The sequence below is a fragment of the Helicoverpa zea genome, chromosome 29 (assembly GCF_022581195.2).
Source record: "Helicoverpa zea isolate HzStark_Cry1AcR chromosome 29, ilHelZeax1.1, whole genome shotgun sequence".
Taxonomy (NCBI): Eukaryota; Metazoa; Arthropoda; class Insecta; order Lepidoptera; family Noctuidae; genus Helicoverpa; species Helicoverpa zea.
Window position 1 is genome coordinate 6,005,572 of NC_061480.1, and position 20,229 is coordinate 6,025,800.

Genomic DNA, 20,229 nt, shown 5'->3' on the forward strand with positions numbered 1-20,229 from the left:
TGTAACGCCGAGGCAATGTCACGGACGCTATACTTATACTACGGTAAACACACAACTAGTTTAGTCAAGGCTGATACGCCATTCAGTCTACATTGTAGTTCCGTGGTACAAAGTAGGTTGGACGAAAAAAGTTTTTAAGTAAATTAAAAAAGGAGTTTGTGTTCTAAATGTGAATTGTTTGAGTTTATGGTGAGTGGGATGTCAATTTTGTTTTTGTGTGTGTGTGTCATTTTTTTTTCAATATGGCGTGATTTTTTATTGTTTTTTTGATGATTGTTATTACAAATTGTGGTAGGTAAGTGAATTAAGGTAAAGTAGGGAGTTATTATTAGGTCCTTATAGCAATGATATTTATATGGTTAGGTCGGTATTAAAGATTTTTCTATAGGAATAGAGTAGCTTCCCAAAAGTTAAACAATTTTTGAAATAAGTTCAGTAGTTTCGGAGCCTTAACAAACAAACAAAAAAATGTTTAACCTCTATTATGTTCGTTATAGATTGCAAACTACTTAATATTAAAATATCATGCAAAATAAGACTAAAAGAATCTTACCCATGAAGGTTAAAATTACTTTTAAGTAATAATATCTAATCTATACAAACTCTTTTGCTACAAATAGCAAAAGAGTTTGTATAGATTTGTAAATAAAAAAACACTTATAGGCACACTAATGACATTAAAATAGCACTAAGTGTTTTATATTGACTAAACATATTATGATAATGTTTGTACGAGGAACAATGTTTGGTTAACGAGTTTATTTATGGTGTTGCTAGGTTACGTCATTCTAGTAATTCAATTGGATATGGGTTTCCTGTATTCATAGCACATGTTTGATGATTGATTATACCTACTACTAGATATACCCACATTATACACATACTATTTCGTTTTTAACCGACTTATCAGAAATATGAAGGTTTCGGTTGTTTGATTTTTTTGTATGCGCAAGTGTCTTAAATAAACTTACTGCAAAAATAGGATGTAGTAGAAACTGACCTATTATTACAAAGATTTGTCATATTTTTCCATACTTATATTTATACCTAAAGAGGTTTTCTTTATTTGTACCTACTTTGAAAGCTCCTTAGAGCTGATTTGAAAAATCTTTCACTGTTGGGAAGTTACACTACCTGGGTGACAAAAAAGTAGGAATCAGGTAGTCTTCATATTTTTTATTTACCCACATGTGCAAGCATTAACTAGGATACATCAGACGTTTGAAAACTCATTTGAAATACCTACCTATATTACGTAAAATATTATTTATTTAATAAGTTTTTAACTTATACCGCGCTTTTTGTAAGTTTAGTAAAAAAACTAATTATGGTATGTTAAGTGAGTTTCTATACCTACCAATTTAAATTAACAAAAAACAAAAAATAAGTAAATTACCATACAGGTTTGTCATAGGTATTAGGTAGTCATACCTACCTACTTACTTATAAGGTAAAACCTCGCACCTGTATGTCGCTAATTACAAAACAATAGAAAATCAATTGTGTCTCGCGTATATCTACGGTCAGACATACAACGGGTTAAGTTTGTTTGTTTAGGAAAAAAAACATCAGTGTTTAGGAAGCCCATTTATCGAAGAAGGCTAAATAGCATCATCATCCTCCGAGCCTTTTCCCAAACTATGTTGGGGTCGGCTTCCAGTCTAACCGGATTCAGCTGAGTACCAGTGCTTTACAAGAAGCGACTGCCTATCTGACCTCCTCAACCCAGTTACCCGGGCAACCCGATACCCCTTGGTTAGACTGGTGTCAGACTTACTGGCTTCTGACTACCCGTAACGACTGCCAAGGATGTTCAATGACAGCCGGGACCTACAGTTTAACGTGCCATCCGAAACACAGTCATTGGTGTCTAAGATATACTTAGAAAGTACATACAAACTTAGAAAAGTTGCATTGGTACTTGCCTGACCTGGAATCGAACCCGCGCCCTCATACTCGAGAGGTTGGGTCTTTGCCCACTAGGCCACCACGACTTCTAAAGAAGAAGGCTAAATAGCAATAGACAAATTTTTATACGAGTGCGCGCAGTTCTTAAGTGACTAAGTTTGTAGTTACGATATTAACTCATTCACAAGTTATGTAACTCCGGAAAACGCATACATTTTTCCTCGTTCAGCCTAAATACTATAGAATAAAATCGCCAAATGCGAATCGGATTCGAGCTCGGAAGGTTCCGTACCTTAATATTTTTAGAACGGCTAACAAATATCATGTTTACATCGCTGCCTCCTAAAACATTAATTTTACACTAGTTATCAGTATTTGCTGTTGTAGTAGCGGCAACTACATATATCATACATTACCTATTTATCTGAGCGAATTTCAGCTGTCTATCACAGTTCCTACCGAGATACAGCCTAGTGACAGATGGACAGACAGTTTGTTGTATGTCTCCTAAACTATTATAAGCGGGAACAATGCCTACCATAATCTGTGAAAATTACAACTGTCTTATTATCACGGTTCAAGAGATCCAGCTTGTTAATAGACGGACAGCGAAGTCTTAATAAGGTCCCGTTTTGCCCTTCTATTACAGAACCCTAAAAATTACAAATCTGATAGTGAAACACGAATGACGATAAAGCAGTGTATTTATATCAAATAGGCCTTTATCACTTATATTATCGTTACTACATAAATATAAACTAATATTGTACAGCTGAAGAGTTTGTGTGTTTCAATGCTATAGCCCCTAGAATCGCGTATCGGGTGCGATTTGTAAAAATATCGTGTGATTAATTAGATAAATGTCAAGTAAGAAGTAAGTAAATATTTGTCATTTCTATCGTCACTCTAATTATGTGCAATATTTAAAATGCTACCTTCTGTTGTTTTTAATAAAATAAAAAAGTAATCATTCGATATTTTGAACACTCGATGAGTGTTCAACGAATTCCCCTTTTCAACCATTCGAAAAAAAATCGAAGTTGCTTGTTCGATTATTTTTAAACCGTGAATCGTGAATTCGCATTCAATAGGTGATGGAAGTTATAACGTAGTATTTTCTATATAAAATGCTTATCATAATTATATACGCCTGTACTCGAATCAGGTGCACACTGTAGTGATTCACAAAGATAAAATCGTCTGTGTAAGTTTTGTCAATAATTTCATATCTAATCGACAACCAGTCTAGGCACAAGTCGTTATAATCTTACAGTATATCGGGTGCGTCGTTCACAATCACATTAAATGAAATGCGTTAATATACTGGTTAATATGTCGATTAACACAAAGAAAAAAGAAAAATACGTAAAAATAAAAAAATGAATTTTTCAAACAAAGTAAATAGAATAAAAATGTGTGAAAATTAGAACACCATTTAAAAGTCAGTCATTACTAGGGCTGCCATCTCGAATTTCGCCAAACCCGGACAAGCATTAAAAAAACCCGGACATTTAGCGTAAATCGCATTTTTTCCCCGAAATAATACCTAATTTGTAATCCATTTACTATTAACAAACACTTAAATTCAATGAGGTGCTTCCTTACATGAAAAGTGTCCGGGTTTTCCCCGGACACTTCTTGAAACCCCGCCCGGACGGCCCCCGGACGGCCTCCAAACGAGGACAAATCCGGGGAAACCCGGACGGATGGCAGCCCTAGTCATTACAAACAACTGAAATTCTCCCTTGAGAATTTACAGCTGTCAACTGATCAAAACTTTCGATACTCCTAACTTTATCTCTGCTTTACACATGATGTTGTAAATTACAAAAACGAAAAATGACTCCTGTGGTTAAACCAGTGAATGGATTAGGTTATTTTTTTTACAATTCGCCTTAGAATATCATAAAGTATATGCGATAGGATTTAATGTGATTGTGAACGACACACCCTGTATAAATGTGAATAAGTATTTGTTAGTTAACTACGATAATATGGTATATTCATGCTTGGAAGCCGTGATTATTTTTGTGTACTATGTAATGTAGGTCTTTTCAACTGTTATCATCTGCCTAGCCTTTTCCCAACTGTATTGGGGTCGACTTCCAGACTAATGTTGCATTTTGTAAGCCAGCTGTCGACTGCAATTACCGACCGCACTTGCAGCGACCGCATGAAATCGGTCGATGTTTGAGTTCGACTGCACGTGCTGCTGCCGCTTCGATCCAAAACGGTTTCATGTAAATATAGTTATCGGCACGAATCTTGAGCTCTGACCTTCACCTGCGCAGCATCATAGTAGTATTTTGTTTATATTTTTCTTTACTATTGTGAAGTCTTACATACTTCTTCTTCCCAGCAAAAACACATAGGAATAAATGACTTTTTATCTCTTACTAGCTTCTGCCAGCGGTTTCACCCGCATCCCGTGGGAACCTCTGCACGAACCCGGATAAAAAGTATAGCCTATGTAAATATAGCCTATAGCCTTCCTCGATAAATGGGCTATCTAACACCGAAAGAATTGTTCAAATCGGACCAGTAGTTCCTGAGATTAGCGCGTTCAAACAAACAAACTCTTCAGCTTTATAATATTAGTATAGATTGCAATAGTAGCCAACATCGGACAAGCAAAGCTTGTCGACAATATCTGCATGTCGATTCTATAAAATATCACAACTCACTTCGACATCACTCTCACTTCGACTTCGATCTAAAGGTAGAATTCCGTGGACGCGACAATAGTCAACCTTTGAAAATGTATGGCACCGTTGTCGAGGCCCGTGGCCGGCCCGCGGCCGACGAATTTCGTAAGCTGCTCGCGGCATTGTCAAAAATTTAATTCTGGTTTTACTAAAATTCTATAGATGTTATTAAGCGCTAGACCATGTTGAGAAGCGTACGGCCGCGAGCGGCTCACGAAATTCGTCGTCCGCGCTCGACTGTCGCAGCCCTCGGCAGCGGTGCCATACATTTTCATAGGTTGACTTTTGTCGCGCGCGGCTGCGACAATCGCGACCCACGGAATTCTACCTTAAAGTTTCGTGATTGACATTGTCAAACTACACTAGCGCTTCACTATCGAGCGTGTTGACAAGTTGAACTAAATCAAAGTCGAGATTTTGACAGATTTGTCAAAATCTGTCTATCTATAGGGGAGGTAGGGGAGAGATGGGCAGTTGGGAGACATGATCAAATCAGAATAAAAGGGGGGTCCTTTTATTCTGATTTCTGATCATAGTTTTGTTTTTTTTTAATTGGGTAGTTTACGTTACCGACTGGTAACGGTGTTCATCCATAGACTATCTGTCATTTCTGTGAGTTGTCAAGAACAAACACTCGTAAAAGTACTTAAATATTTTGTTGCGGTTTCGGATCGTTATAAAGAGAAAACTAATGAAAGGTATGTGTATTTTCTATTATTAATTATTGATTGTCAAAATCTCCAGTTACAATTATAGTAAGTCGATGCAATCCACACCTATTATACCTTTAGAAGAGAGTACTACAGCAATAGTTAATGGGCCCCACGTTTTTATTTTAGTCTAATATGACCGGGACCACCTACGTAGGTTGACAGGTAAGTAACTATTTTTTATTTTCTAGTTTTCAGTGCACATAAGATAAAACCGTTTAACTTAAAAGTTTTTTTACCGATTTTTTTTTCATAAACTAAGTCAAAAGTGTCCAATGCTCTCTATGGTAGGGAGGCTTTTCTTCGTCAGTGAAAATTTGTGAGGTTATAAATCTGCGCGAAAAATCCTTTATAGAATCTTGTTTCAGGTACCGTTGCCAACTTGATCTAGAGACTATTATATTTAAAATAGTGTTTAAATAAAGTTCTAAGTGTTTTAAAGTGATTAAGTGCCTACATTTAACGATGGCTAGAATGTTTTTGCTTAAATCTTTATTAGAAGAAGCTCATGCTTTAGATAATTTAGAAAAGCGTCAACAATCTGCTAGAATTCGTAGTTTACCTTTATTAACTCGCGATGATGACTATGTGAGCATATATAGATTGTCAAAGGAGCTAATTGACCAACTGGAGTCTGATTTACTGCCCCTGATAAAGCCCACAAAACGTCGAGGCAAAGGACTTACAACTCGTGTAAAAGTAAGTATTGACACAGTTTATAGTTGAAAAATTGTAATCAAGCACACAATAATAAGAAAAACACTTAGTTCTTAATAAGGAGTATTCCCTTTATGTGGTTTCCCCGCCAGCTGATATGTTTTCAAAAGCCTCTGTACTTCAGTTATAATATTGGTATTCTCTTAAGCATGAAAATAACCAAATTGGTCTCAATTTTGTTTTCACTAAATCCAGATAAAGTAGGTATTACATTTTTTATTGATTTATTGTTTCACAGATACTATGTACTTTATCATTCTTGGCTAGTGGCAGTTACCAGAAGGTTATTAAAGAGGGCATCAGAACTTATTTATCGCAACCGTCTGCATCTCGTTGCATAAATTCCATAAAATTATGAATTAAAAAATATCTTACGTTGTCATCATTAGTATTGTATATAGGTTGTGCTTCGGGTGATGGAGACGGCGTATCATTTTCCTGAAACAGGAAGGTAAATTTAATATAAAATTCACTTAACACTAAAAAGGGTCTAATCCACAAAAAAATGGGTGCTGTAAAAACGACAGCAAACCTTGCAGAGTGTTTCTAGTATTACTTACCAATTGCATTTCTGAATTTCTTACCGGAAACGGCTGAATGCCTAAATGTGCATCTCCTGTGGAAAAGCTTTCACCACCACACAAAGCAACAATCCTTTCCTCAACCTCAGTTAGCATCATTTCGTCCTCCACCCCACCACCAGTCCTACGCCTAGCAGCAGAGCGTGCTGCAACTTTTTTTTTAATGGCGCTTTTTTTTTCAGTCCAATACTACAATCAAACATTTATTTAAAATTAAAAAGAAAATTAGTTGTCTCCATTTCCACAATATTCTTGGTCAAAAATTGAAAAAGATTACATAAAATCAAAATAAAATATTTATGAATTCAAGGAACACACTTGAAACCAAGACTATCGGCTATCGCATAAGTGGTTTGCTTTAAGGAATGTGAAGTGGTTCTAACATACTGCTGCAAAAAAAAATACTGCTAACCTTGGTCCACTGTTTGTGGGTTTTGATGGTGCCACCTATACTGTTTAAGCGCACGGCTAATTCCTCCCACTGGCTTCGACTTCGCTCTCTGGCATTTTGCGTTCTCACGAAACCCTTCGCCAGGCCAGGGTTTTGCTCCATAAACTCAACCAGAGTTTCAACCTGAGCCGACGAAGGGTGAGACGACCTGTCATTTGGACTGAAATTATTGTTGGATTAATAAAATAAACACTTCTTTAATTAATATTATTTTTAACTTTATAACAAGAAATATAAAATTACTTCATGATTTTATCACAATTACGGCGAAAACCGGCGAAAACAAACAAGCTTAAACACAATATGAAGACAGAAGATACCCGATATATTACTTTCCTCTATGACAGAAGAGAAGAAAATATTGTCCACAGATTAATAATGGTATTGGCGCTGTCAGTATTTTTTTTCGTAGGGTAAGCATAGATTATATTCACAGCACGAATTTAGAGATTTCTGTTTATTTTATACTTAAAAGCTGCCTCAAATTCCTTACAATAACAAATTATAACTAAAACATCATATTTAGCTAAAATTCTGTGTCAAAACTGATAAAATTAAAAACTGATTAATCTCGGTTGACATTTTGTCGAGTGGGGAAGTCACTAGCACAGCATTGGTCGATGTCGAGCTCACTTCACTTCGCAAGTGATTAGGTGATGTTTACAGAATGCAAAATCAAGGTCGTTCTGAATCGAATGCGAAGTGAGAGTGAATAGCGAAGTGAAATGCGAGTTGTTGTTCGAATTTTATAGAATCGACGTGCAGGCAGGCCTTGGCCCTGTTGCGCCCCGCTGGGGTTGCTGACAGTATTCTACTTGTGTAGCCCTTTCATTTGATACCCATATTGAGGGGGCTGTGCCATTTTGTGCCGGCGGCCATATTGGATTTAATTAAAGGTGTATACAAAATTTCAGACCAATCGGTTGACAGGAAGAGGGTGAAATTTGAATTACTAAATTTGATCCAAGAATAAATAATAAAACAAACGGGGTGAGCTAAATAAAACCGTTTAAATATCTCGTAATGTTGAAACTGATTGTAATTTTTAGGAAAGCTCTTTCATTATATCTAGCCGAATATAAGAAATGGCAATAAAAGTTGATAATGATCTGTAAAATCTGATTTTTTATGCAATAAATTGTGAAAAAGTGCCCATCCCTCCCCTACCTCCCCTAAAGTATGAAATGACATTACGAATCGAAGTGAAATGCGAGTTGTTGATCGAGTTTTATAGAATCCCAGTACTGTACGAACAAATGCTCAAGGAGTCAAAATGGCTAACTTCAGATTTGAAAAATTATACGCGAACTGTTACTGTATTTGTTTCAAAATTATATCGTCTAATTAGTTTTATCTAATCATGCTTAAAGTAAAGATGTAATGAGTTTAAAGTACTTTTCTTATCATGTAACGAGGTAGAGGTTTTGAGGTTTCCATCCATACCTTGAGTTTTATTTTCGAGCATTTAATTTAAAAGTTATTATCAAGAAATTCTTATTAAATATTACTGATTATATTTACACGCATCGTTTACAACCTGCGATCAGTTAAAAATTGCACTTTTTTGTACCCAAATGTTATAAGGACCATACCTATTTATCTGGTGATAATGTTTCTAGAAGCAGGAATTTGGCATGCAAAAATTCTAAATAGGAAAATTAACAGATTGGTTATAAATATAAATTCGTAGTAAATTATTATGATGGCGATTCAGATTAATTATGGGTCATATGTAAGTTAATGTACCTATCTATTTCTAAAACAGGTTTTGATGTTGTTTTATCTTCTCATCTTTTATTATTCTATAATTATCTTGTATGTCTCTACCAGACCTCGGGACTATAGAGTCCCGGATTTTTAGGAGGCGAACGTGGGGCCGAAGCCAACACGCTGAAGCCCTTTTGAGACAACTTTAATGAAATGGTGACACAAAATCGACGATTATCCCTGTATACACTATAGAAATGTACCCAAGGACAATCCCCGGTTCTGTGCTAAACTATTGCTAACTATGGATGAAAACTACTTGGGCTATTGTGATGGGATGCTAGTGGACTAGGAATGGGGAAACTACGGGAACTATGGCACCTGCCGATAACAATGTAATAAATACACGTAAAAATGGCAGGTGGAGACTCGCCAACTCACTTACTGGGCCCCCGGGAATCAGTCGCTAAATCGCAACAAGGGGGCAACAGGTACATGAGCGGCTGAAGGGTGAGGATACCTCGGCGGACTTTAAACGCAGATCACGCGCTCCCTGTGGGTCCAGCATCACCGGCCCACTCGCCAATTACCACGAGGCACCTACCCTCCGAGCAGGACTAACCTTGCTCTAGCGACTCCACTCTGACCGGCCGATGAAGGCAAGCCAAGAGGCGGGAGACCTATCCCCCGTCATGCTTCACTCCGGCAAGCCGGAGGTGGGGGACAGTATACTCTCCCTGGAGCACTCGGATATATAGCCCCGCGGGGTCGCTACTCCCCGTCATCCGCCTCAGATGCCCTGCGGGGCTTATTATTTAATATTATTAAGTATTGTGTGAGCCAAGATTATTTTTAAGTTTGAAAAAATAAGTTTTTCTGCTTTGTCATTCAAATGGTAAGAAAAATAAGTCACAAGTATCGCTCACCGGATTTTGTGAAATTAAACATTTAATCAGAGTCAAGTTAATTTTCACAATGTTTAATCTATTATTCTTCTTTACAAAGAGGAATCATTTTTTTGTTTTTTGTTGTTAAGGCTCCGAAATTACTGGACAGAATTGAAGAATTATTTCACTGTTGGGGCGCTACACTCTTCCCGAGTAACATAGGCTATATTCTATACCGGTACGGGCAGCAGTTCTCACGGGACACGGGTGAAACCGAGGAAAAACAGCCAGCATTATATATTTTTAACCAACTTCTGGAAAGGTTCCTAAATTAACCAACTTCCCAAAAAGGAGGTGGTTATCAATTCGGAAGTTTATGTCAAAGTTAAAGAATTTACATTTGGTTATGATGCATATAGAACATATAATTTATGTTTGGCGGCCTCGATGGCGCAATGGTCACCATGCCAGACTGCCGTACCTGAGGTCCCGGGTTCGATTCCCGGTTCGGTCGACATTTGTGTGATGAGCATGCTTGTTGGCCGTGGTCTGGGTGTTACAATATGTATTTATAAATATGTATACATATATGTAGCTATATGTAGTTTATCAGTTGTGTTAGCACCCATAACACAAGTCAATTAATAACTTACCATGGGGCTAACCGACCGTGTGTGAAAAGGTGTCCCGACATTTATTTATTTATGTTTTATTGACCGCTCATAACTTCATCATTTTCCAACCTATTTGAACAATTCTTTTTCCCCTTCACAGCTATCATGAAGCTCCACACAGTTCTACTCCTAGCCAGCATATCCTGCACGTTTGGGTACCACATCTTAGTGCCTGTGCCGGTACCTTCGCACAGCCACAACCAGCTCGCTAAAGGCATAGTTGATGCTTTACTTAAACATGGACATACGGTAAGAAGTTTGTTTTTAACACGCTTATATTAGCTTCACTTGTAACTATGTGTGTAAGAAAATCTTGGAATCTTAATTTGGTCCTTCCCGCTTCGCGGTCTTCAATTAGGATGAAATTTTGCACACGCTCTGAGTTCTGATGACATACAAGACTAGCTAAGGACGTCATTACAAATCTAGTTATCCAAAAAAAAAATGTGCGTTCTAAAAGCATGTTTTTAAACTATCAATTTTTAAGTATTCCAGTTTTAAATCAACAGAAAAAGAACAAAGAAACAGCATCAATAACGATAGAAACGCTAGATAATCGCATATATAAACACACATAAGTACCTACAATTGGGTCTGAGCACATATTTTTTTGAAGTTTGTTAACGATATACCTAACATGTTTGCGTGTGCGCGAAGGCGCGAAGCGTTTTGCTGATTTTAAAGCGATATCTTAGTTATAGTTAAGAACTTAATACAAATGTTATAGGTAAAGACGGTTTTTTGTATGGGTCGTCTGAAACTACTGAACCAATTTAAATGGGCTTATGTTTAACTGATCACCAGATATAGTAACAAATAGAAGACAAAAATAGTAAATGATCACCAAAATGAAACTCGCATTTTAATGTAAAACTATAACCAAAGTTTTAACACTTTGCTATCCTATTTAAGTGAAATTACTCCAAAATAAATCATGCGTAAGCCAAAAATAGTAAATGATCACCAAAATTAAACCACCATTTTAAAGTAAGATTATAACCAAAGTTTTTAAATTCTGCTATCCTATTTAAACAAAATGAGTCCAAATAAATCATTGTTATCCCAAAAGTAGTAAATGATCACCAAAAGTAGTAAATGATCATCAAAATTATACCAGCGTTTTAATATAAAATGATAATCAAAGTTTTTACATCTTGCTATCCTGTTTAAGTAAACTGACTCCAAAAAAATAAGTTCGGCCTGATACAATAAATTTTATAACATTATGGGGACCCTTTTCCTGCACTAGGGTGGAAAATTGTCTATTGCATGCCTCTAAACAGTGCGATAAGAGTGTGTTTTCGAGGGAGTGTATTGAGAAACACATTCTTCTTCTTTCTCCTGCCCTGTTCCCAATTTTACTTGGGGTCGGCGCAATATGTCATTTTCTTGCATTTTCCCCTGTCACTCGTCATACTGACACTCACGCATGCATTGCAAGCCGGACACATAACTTAATATGGCATCATAATACTTTATTTGGTAATAAGCCTACATTTTACGGCAATCACAGTGACTTATTTAGGCAAAAATAATACATTAATTTGGTCGTCAAGAGTTGGTGATCATTTACTAAATTTGGTGGTCGAATACAATTTAAAGTGAAGTCGTGACTAAAATAGCTGGTACTATTACATTTTTAGACTTTATTTTTCTGGTGTTCAGTTATATTTCTGGTTACAAAACTAAGGGTATCAAAGCATTTTATGGTGGTCATTATATTTGTTCCCATTTAAATGTTCTTGTTCTTTCATTTTTGGGAAGCTGCGCTATCCCCGGGTGACATGGGCTATATTTATCGGGGTTCGGGAAGATATAACTCAAAATTGAAATGTTCTCATTATTTTTTAGGTGACATGGGTAACCCCTTTCCCAGAGAAAGCAGGCAAGAACCCGCCGAAGACATTGAAATTGATTGATTTATCGCATATCAAACATTTAGCAGGTAAAGTCATGTAATTTTTTTTTAATTGTAGTAATGTGCCCGTACTCAGTATAGTAATTATCATGAGATTTTTGAAAATGTTGTTGACGAAATACTGGACTGGAATGTTAATTTGACCCACTTCCCAGTCTTCGATACGGATGAAATTTTGCACACGCTCTGAGTTTTGATGACATTACATGACTAGCTAAGATTAAGGTACAAAAAAGGTATAAATTAAAAAAAAAGAAAGCAGAGACAAAGCAAGCGTGCGTCATTTAGTTTTTTTTTTAATTTATTTATTTAGGCAAACCAACAACATACATGTTTACAAAACATGTACCTATAGTTGCCTAGTTTCATTCATTACAGTGTAAATATGTCACATACAGGTATGCACAACATTTACAATGAGTTAAAGAGAATAATATTTATTTATAAAATTACTCCAGTCAAAATTATGAAAAAAAAATAAACAATGAGTTTCAGTGAATTAATTAATCACAATATAAATGGAGAATTGAATTACATTTCTGAACTATTATTACACACCGCACATTTTTTTTGGGAGACACTAGGTCACAAGTCACAAAACTTCATCAAACCTTTCCCCCACAGATATTGACATGACAGACCCCAAGAACACGCAAGGCGGCATTAACTTCGTGAAGCAGTTCTCAGCTAACATCTCGTTAGCTATGATGAACACGCCGGCAGTCAAGGAGGCGATCACAAAGAACCAGTACGATGCCGTCGTCACTGAGTTGTTCTTCTGTGATTTTATGGCTGGGTAAGAAGGAATAAATACATTTTGGATTATTTCTCACTACACGAGACGTTTAGTTAAATAAGAGCTTGCAAAATATAGAACTTTGAATAAGAGACTTTGGATTTAAATAAAAAAAACTACCTCTATACCTAAAGATTCATTTAAATAAAAGTTGGTGAATGAAGATGTTGAGCGAGGGCCGTATTTCCCCTTCTATTTCTATTTCTGTATATATGTCTAATTTTCAGTGTCTGTATGCATCTTTTATTGCGCAATAAAATTTATTTTCTTTCTTTCTATGTAAGTAATAAAATGCCCATGCAGTTGTTTCTTACTCCCATTTAAACTTGATTTGTCATGCCTATCAGTGTTACAATTTTATTTAAAAAAATTAAATTGAAACAGGATGAATTACATTATGAATGGGCGACATCCAACCCTGATTTCATCTCACACTCTTTGTACTAAAGTGATTGGAAACCGAATCTTACTATTTATTTAACCGACTCCTCGAATAAGAGGAGGTCATGAATGCAAAATTGTTTGTTTATTCACGCCATTTATCAGTCGATTTGAACAACTATTTTATAAACGTATTTGTCTCCCATTTCCAGGCTCGCAGCCGTCCAACAGGCTCCCTGGATAGTCCTGGTAGCCATGGACTTGTACCCCAACGCGGAGGCTCAGATCGACGAGGTGCGCTCCGTGGCCACCACGCCGCTGCTGTTTAACCCGGCTGATGTGCCCATGTCCTTCCTGAAGAGAGCCGTCAACTTCATGATTTATATCGCCATGACTGTTTCTGGCTGGTAAGTTTAAGATACTGTTGCTGTTCTTCTGAGAAGCCACTCGCGTCGCCGGTGCCTCATTGCCTCATCGATTGCTGTCTACGGTTTACGGGGGTGACTGAACTTTCACAAAGTAGCCTCGAACAACACGTAAAGTGCCTGAATGCTATAATTCAGAAGACTATGTTCAATTTTTCGTCAGAATCTTCCATTTTCTTTCTATTACACCTAATATTTTTTGCTTCTACAAATAAGGGAAACCTTGACTTAGATAATAGATGACCTTATCCACCCAACGATAACCACACTTGAGGTGTTAAACCACCATCACAAATTATTTATTTCTCTTCATCTTCTCTAAAATTTTCTTCTCTTTCCAGGCTTGATCAAGCAAAAACCGTAGAACTCTACGAATCTATCTTCGGTCCCATAGCGGCGGCCCGCGGTGTCGCCCTCCCCCCCTTCGAAGACGCCTTCTACAACGTCTCCATCATGCTGGTGAACTCCCACGAGTCCATCTCCCCTCCATTCAGTACTCCCCCTAATGTTGTGAACATTGCTGGGTACCATATTGATGAGAATATTCCACCGTTGCCTAAGGTGAGTGAAAAATATTTGTAATATTTTTATGTAAGTAAGAGAACGGTCAGGTTTTATATATTTCTGAAATAACACGCATTCTTTAAAATTGAACAAAGGAATATTTACGCGAATAATTCTAATTCGTCGTCCTCCTTTGTAGGGGACCTAACTAAAGGTACTAAATGAAAGTGGACTGTTAGGTGATCTTCACACTGCCCCGCATCACGCTGCATCTTGCGTGTCGACGCACCTACGCGCGTTCCTGCGGGAGTGCAGATCTGCATCATCGTGCGGGTTTTTCACGCACTCACGCGCGTAGGTGCGTTTTGTAAAATCACGCACAGCGAGTTCCATTTTCAAATATACACGTCACGCCCATTCAAAATCACGCGCGGCATTGCGGGATTCAGTGTGCCATACCTTGCGTCTCGCCCCGCACCTACGCGCGGGGGTGCGTGTTTCTCCGCATGTATGTGCGTGATCCGCATGAACGCGCGTGGATGCATTTTCAGTGTGTTGGACTATGCGTGTTTTCCATACAAACGGAGATATTTCCATACAACGGAAAAAAACGCATCCACGCACTACGCTGCATCATGCGGGGCAGTGTGATAATCGCCTAACACTTAATACGTATAATGGTTCACTGGACAGTACAATATGTTGGAAAAACTAAGATAAGTATGCGCGCGCGTCGTCGGCTGTGTCCGGCGATGGAGTGCGGCGGTGCGGTGCGGGCCGCTGCTGCTGGCAGCCGTCCCCCCCGCCTCGGTGACGCGACGCCCTCTGTCGGGCCCTGGTGCGCCAGCTATGAATCACGCCTTGTGTGCGTGAACACCTTATTTATTAAAGTGTTTTCCATCGTTGTTCTAATTCATATTTTCTTATTTACTTTGACGTTGATGCAGAGGAAGAAATAACCAAAAAAACCCTTAAGCAATTTATTTTCCAAGATATCGACTTGGTTAAAATATTTCTTGAGAGTTTTCGTGGGAGTGACCCTTGCACATAAGTTTTTAAGGCCAGAACTGAAAATTCTTCCAACGTTATTCCAGGACTTACAAGACCTAATGGACGGCTCCCCACAAGGAGTGATCTACTTCAGCATGGGCTCAGTGCTGAAGTCAGCGGCCTTCAAGCCAGAGCTCCGAGCGGCTTTGCTGAAGATATTCGCTAAGTTACCCTACACCGTGCTGTGGAAGTTCGAGCAGCCTATCTCTGATCTGCCTCCTAATGTACACGTGAGGCCTTGGATGCCGCAACCTAGTATATTAGGTAAGAAAATATTCTACAAAGTGCTTAAGTTTCTAGTAGTAAGTTTACGGGGGTTTATCGGAGTTTGTAAAGATTTCTCCTGAAGATGATCCTGAAAAATCAAGGATATTTGCTAAAAAAAAACTTTTTTACAAAAAAATTAAACCGACTTCCAAAAACACTACAAAGCAAAAAAAAACTAATTTTAGGTGCATCGGCCTAGAAGTCGGTGTCTAATGGATGTTACTAAGTTAATTTTGCCACCGACTTCTAGGCCGATGCACCTAAAATTAGTTTTTTTTTTTTGCTTTGTAGTGTTTTTGGAAGTCGGTTTAATTTTTTTGTAAAAAAGTTTTTTATTTACAGCTTTTCAGTGATACGAATAGTTGTCACCATCCATAAGTCGAAAGTTCTCATCAAAACAAAGAATATAAGCCCAAATACGAGGTGTTTTACATATTTAGTTGTCGAGTTCCTTCGACCTTCTCTGGTCTCCATCATCAGGTCAGCTCAAAACCTTCACTGTTGCAAAGGTCTCATCAATACAAATAATATAAGCCCAAACACGAGGTAGTTTACATATTCAGTTGTCGAGTTCCCTCGACCCTCTCTGGTCTCCATCATCAGGTCAGCTCCTAACCTTCACTGTTGAATAGTGCTTTCAAGCATATACCTGTGTCAAGTTTTTACCCCATGTTTGCCTACAACTTTAGAAGGTTGCCCTCGATTTCTCAGGATTTCCATCATCAGATCCTTAACCTGATGACTATGGGACCAACTGGCAGCTATTCCGCGTCGAACAAAAAAAGAATCACGTAAATCGGTCTATAAACCTCGGAGTAATCGATGTACATACATAGAAAAAAAAAAACACCGGCCGAATTGAGAACCTCCTCCTTTTTGGGAAGTCGGTTAATGAAAATCTGTTCCTTAACAATTACATTAAAATTGGTTCTGTGTTTTAATTGACGATGGTTACCAGTCACGTGATTTCCGATTGTATTTCTAAAATACTTGCAAGGGATGAACTTTTGATTTACATAGTATCTTTGGACAAAACCTTTAGATTTTAGTTATGTAGCACAATTCCTCGTTTGACTAACTGAGTCGTTACAGACTTCGTCTAGTTGGGGATTATTGAAAAACCATATTAAAAACTATATCTATAATTTCGTGCCCAAGACACAGGCATCATACCTAGTTTTCAGTCGATTGTAGAACTTCTAGTACAAAGTCTATGAAAATAAACTACTTTGCACGTTTTAGAAACAATCTTATTTTTAAAGTATACTTTTCCTCTTTTTCAACGTGAAATTTCTTCCCCCAGCCCACCCCAACGTGAAACTCTTCATCACTCACGGAGGTCAACTCAGCTCTCTCGAGGCGATCTCCGCCGGAGTGCCAGTCCTCGCCATCCCGGTGTTCGGAGACCAGCCTTCTAATGCTGAGCGAGCAAAGAAGAAGGGGTATGCTCTGAGGGTGGACTTCTCGCCTGACATGGCTCCGGAGGTTGAAGCGGCGCTTAATGAGATGCTGGGCAGTGATAAGTAAGTGTATTTAGGTACTAGGTTTAAAGGGAACCTCTAGATATACATAGATAAAATATAGCCTATATACTCGAGGATAGTGTACAAAGTTCAATTACCGAGTGACAAAAAAGTTCAATTCCGTTCAGAAGTTTTGGAGCCTAAAGTTTTAAAAGAAACAAAAAAATATTCACAAACCTTGTTTAGATAACGTAAATTGTTGTAGGTACCGTGTTTTGGAAGGCACATTAAATTGCTTCATTTTTTAAAAGATTTTAATAAATCTTTGCTGTCGTTTCAAAGCTTACTTCAATACCTATATGTGATATTTTGAAAGCAGCAATCTTCTTTTACAAGAAAACAAAATATTTTACTCTCCCCTACATTCAACAATCCCCATGACCCACACTTGGTCCGTTTACTAATCATTTATTTTATTTCCTTACAGATACTATAACCGAGCGAAGTATTTATCCAAGATCTTCAGAAACCGTCCTGCAAAGCCTTCTGACCTCATCAACCATTATATTGAACTAGCCATTGAGACCAAAGGTAACACTGTCTATTTTCTAGCAGATTAATATTATAAAGCTGAAGATTTGGCTTGTTGAACGTGTTAATCTCAGGAATTGAATGTCCGATTTGAAAAATTAATCCATTTATCGAGGTAGGCGGGCAGTCGCCGGTGGGGGTCTGAACGCCATAGATTCCCAGATCTCAGGCGAGGTCGGAGTGCCGCTAGGCCTACTGGGAACAACTGTACCAGGGAGTCCCACATCCCGTCCCCCAACGGGACATGCATAATAGCAGTTTTTTCCAGCGACAAAAAAGAAAAAAAAAAGGCTATGGACTTAAAATAGATAACATGCACATCGTGATAGAGAAGGTCCCCAACAGTGAAAGAATTCGTCAAATCGATTCAATAGTTTCGGAGCCTAAGAAAACCTCTATAATTGGTATAAGTTATCACTAGTACCAAAGCAACTTTTCTAAGTTTGTATGTACTTTCTAAGTATATCTTGGACACCAATGGCTGATAAAAAAAGGTGAAGGAAAACATCTTGAGGAAACCTGGACTATATAGTCTGAAATCACCAACCCGCATTGAGCAAGCGTGGTGATTAATGCTCAATTCTTCTCCGTGTGAGAGGAGGCCGCAGCCCAGCAGTGGGACGATAAAAAAAAAGGCTGTAACAGGATAACAGGATCACTAGTACCTATAATATGCTTTTAGTTTTAATGTACCTTTTCAAATAAATACTTCTATGACGAATTTGTGTGAATCTTCACGTATGTTAACAGCTTTTTTTAATTATTTTAGGCGCACACCACCTTCGCTCGCTCTCGCTCAAATACAAATGGTACGAGCGCTGGATGCTCGACTTCGTGCTTGCTGTGCTCGCAGTGCTCGCGGCGCTCGTTTTGCTCGTAGTCTTCGCAATCAAAAAGTGTATTAGAAAAGTTACTGGTACAAAAACGTACAAGCCGGCGAGTAAAAAGAAGAGGAATTAATTTTAAGTAATTTTTTGTAAATATTTCTTTAAATAAATGTTAAGTATTATTTTTAGATATTTCTTGTGTTTTATTTGCCCGTAATAATGTGTCATGACTGTCTAGAAATTATTATTTTATGTCGATCCAGAGCCTGATCTCCCTCCGGTGGTGTCGGATTGCCGTCCCATCGCGCTATGAGAGTGAAGGAATAGTGAGTGCACATGTGTCCAAGCATAATATGTCCTGCGCAGCTGGCTGATCTCCTTTAAAATCAACTGTCGGTCTGACCAGCAACATTATTAAATGTCAAACATTCAAATAACAGAGTCCGAAAATAAGTACAACAATTCCTAAAGATTCCTTGTTGCCAAGGCAACATAAAAAAACAATGTACTTATTTGAAGTCTGAAGACTCATAGTAGTAGTGGAAAGTCATGATGAATAAGCAATTTTCTATACGCTTCCTATTTCAAAATACATTTGCGAAAACCGGTTTTTGACATCTCAATAAAAAATCTAGTCAAAAGTTAATACTAATAGTGCTTTTACAATAGCAGATTTTCCGTTAACGATTTATCGCTGCTTGAAACAGTCACATGACCGGAGAAGTTACAAGCTATACTTTCATTTATTATCCTAGATCATGGAACTTTCAGAAAAAAACAGCTATAAATATGTAGAATTTAAGATAATTATAAGATGGTCGTTTCCAACGATTCAAATTCATCACTTATATTGCACTGTCAAAAACGGTTACTCTCTATCTATGCAATATGTATGAAAACCATAGGCAGAATACAATAAAAACACAAGCTATAAACATCACAGATGTTTCATGTAAAACTGCATACTTACTTATTTAGCTTAAATATTGTAAATTCATCATTTTCCGAGCCTTTTTCCCAACTACATATGTTGGGGTCGGCTTCCAGTCTAACCAGATTCAGCTGAGTACTAGTGCATTAAAGCTTAAATATTGTCAATTAAAAAAAAACATAAAACTGTAAATCAAAGTGACATTATTTTAAGATGCCTTACTAAATTAATATGACGTACCTACGTAATTTGTTTTTGACCTAGGCAATTATCCAATTATAAAAATATTTTAAGACATAAGTATTTCTATATTATCTTATCTTAATTTTTAATGTTTCATACGCATGAGACCACGATTTGGAAACCGCATCCATCTTTTTTATCAATAGTATTTATTTATAAACGAGTAGATAAGGTTCATAAAACAATATTTAGTTGGTTCATCGTTATTCAGCAAAACTTTATGTAGGTATGAACTGTGAACCATTTAACATAATCCATCAGAACAGGTTTTTGTAAACTATAGTCATCATGATTTAGCTTTTTTACTGTCTCACTCGAAGGAATTAGCGTTTATGATTCATCATCTGCCTAGCCTTTTCCCAACTAGGTTTGGGCCGGCTACCAGTCTAACCGGATGCAGCTGAGTACCAGTGCTTTACAAGGAGCGACTGCCCTATCTGACCTCCTCAACCCAGTTACCCGGGCAACCCAATACCCCTTGTAAAACTGATTG

At 37.6% G+C, this 20,229-nt stretch overlaps 1 protein-coding gene across 2 annotated transcripts; it reads left to right on the forward strand.

Moving 5' to 3' along the window:
- LOC124643950 (UDP-glucosyltransferase 2-like) lies at positions 1-18,754 on the forward strand. Of its 2 annotated transcripts, none has more exons than XM_047183073.1 (10): positions 1-112; positions 10,441-10,589; positions 12,192-12,285; positions 12,883-13,054; positions 13,648-13,842; positions 14,202-14,421; positions 15,459-15,678; positions 16,985-17,204; positions 17,632-17,735; positions 18,505-18,754. In XM_047183073.1, exons 1-10 carry the CDS (start codon positions 16-18, stop codon positions 18,693-18,695), a joined length of 1,662 nt encoding a protein of 553 aa, XP_047039029.1. In that variant the 5' UTR covers positions 1-15; the 3' UTR covers positions 18,696-18,754. The 2 variants fall into 2 exon arrangements, with proteins under 2 accessions (XP_047039029.1, XP_047039030.1); XM_047183074.1 differs by having other exon boundaries at positions 31-189.
- The last annotated feature ends 1,475 nt before the right edge of the window (positions 18,755-20,229 follow it).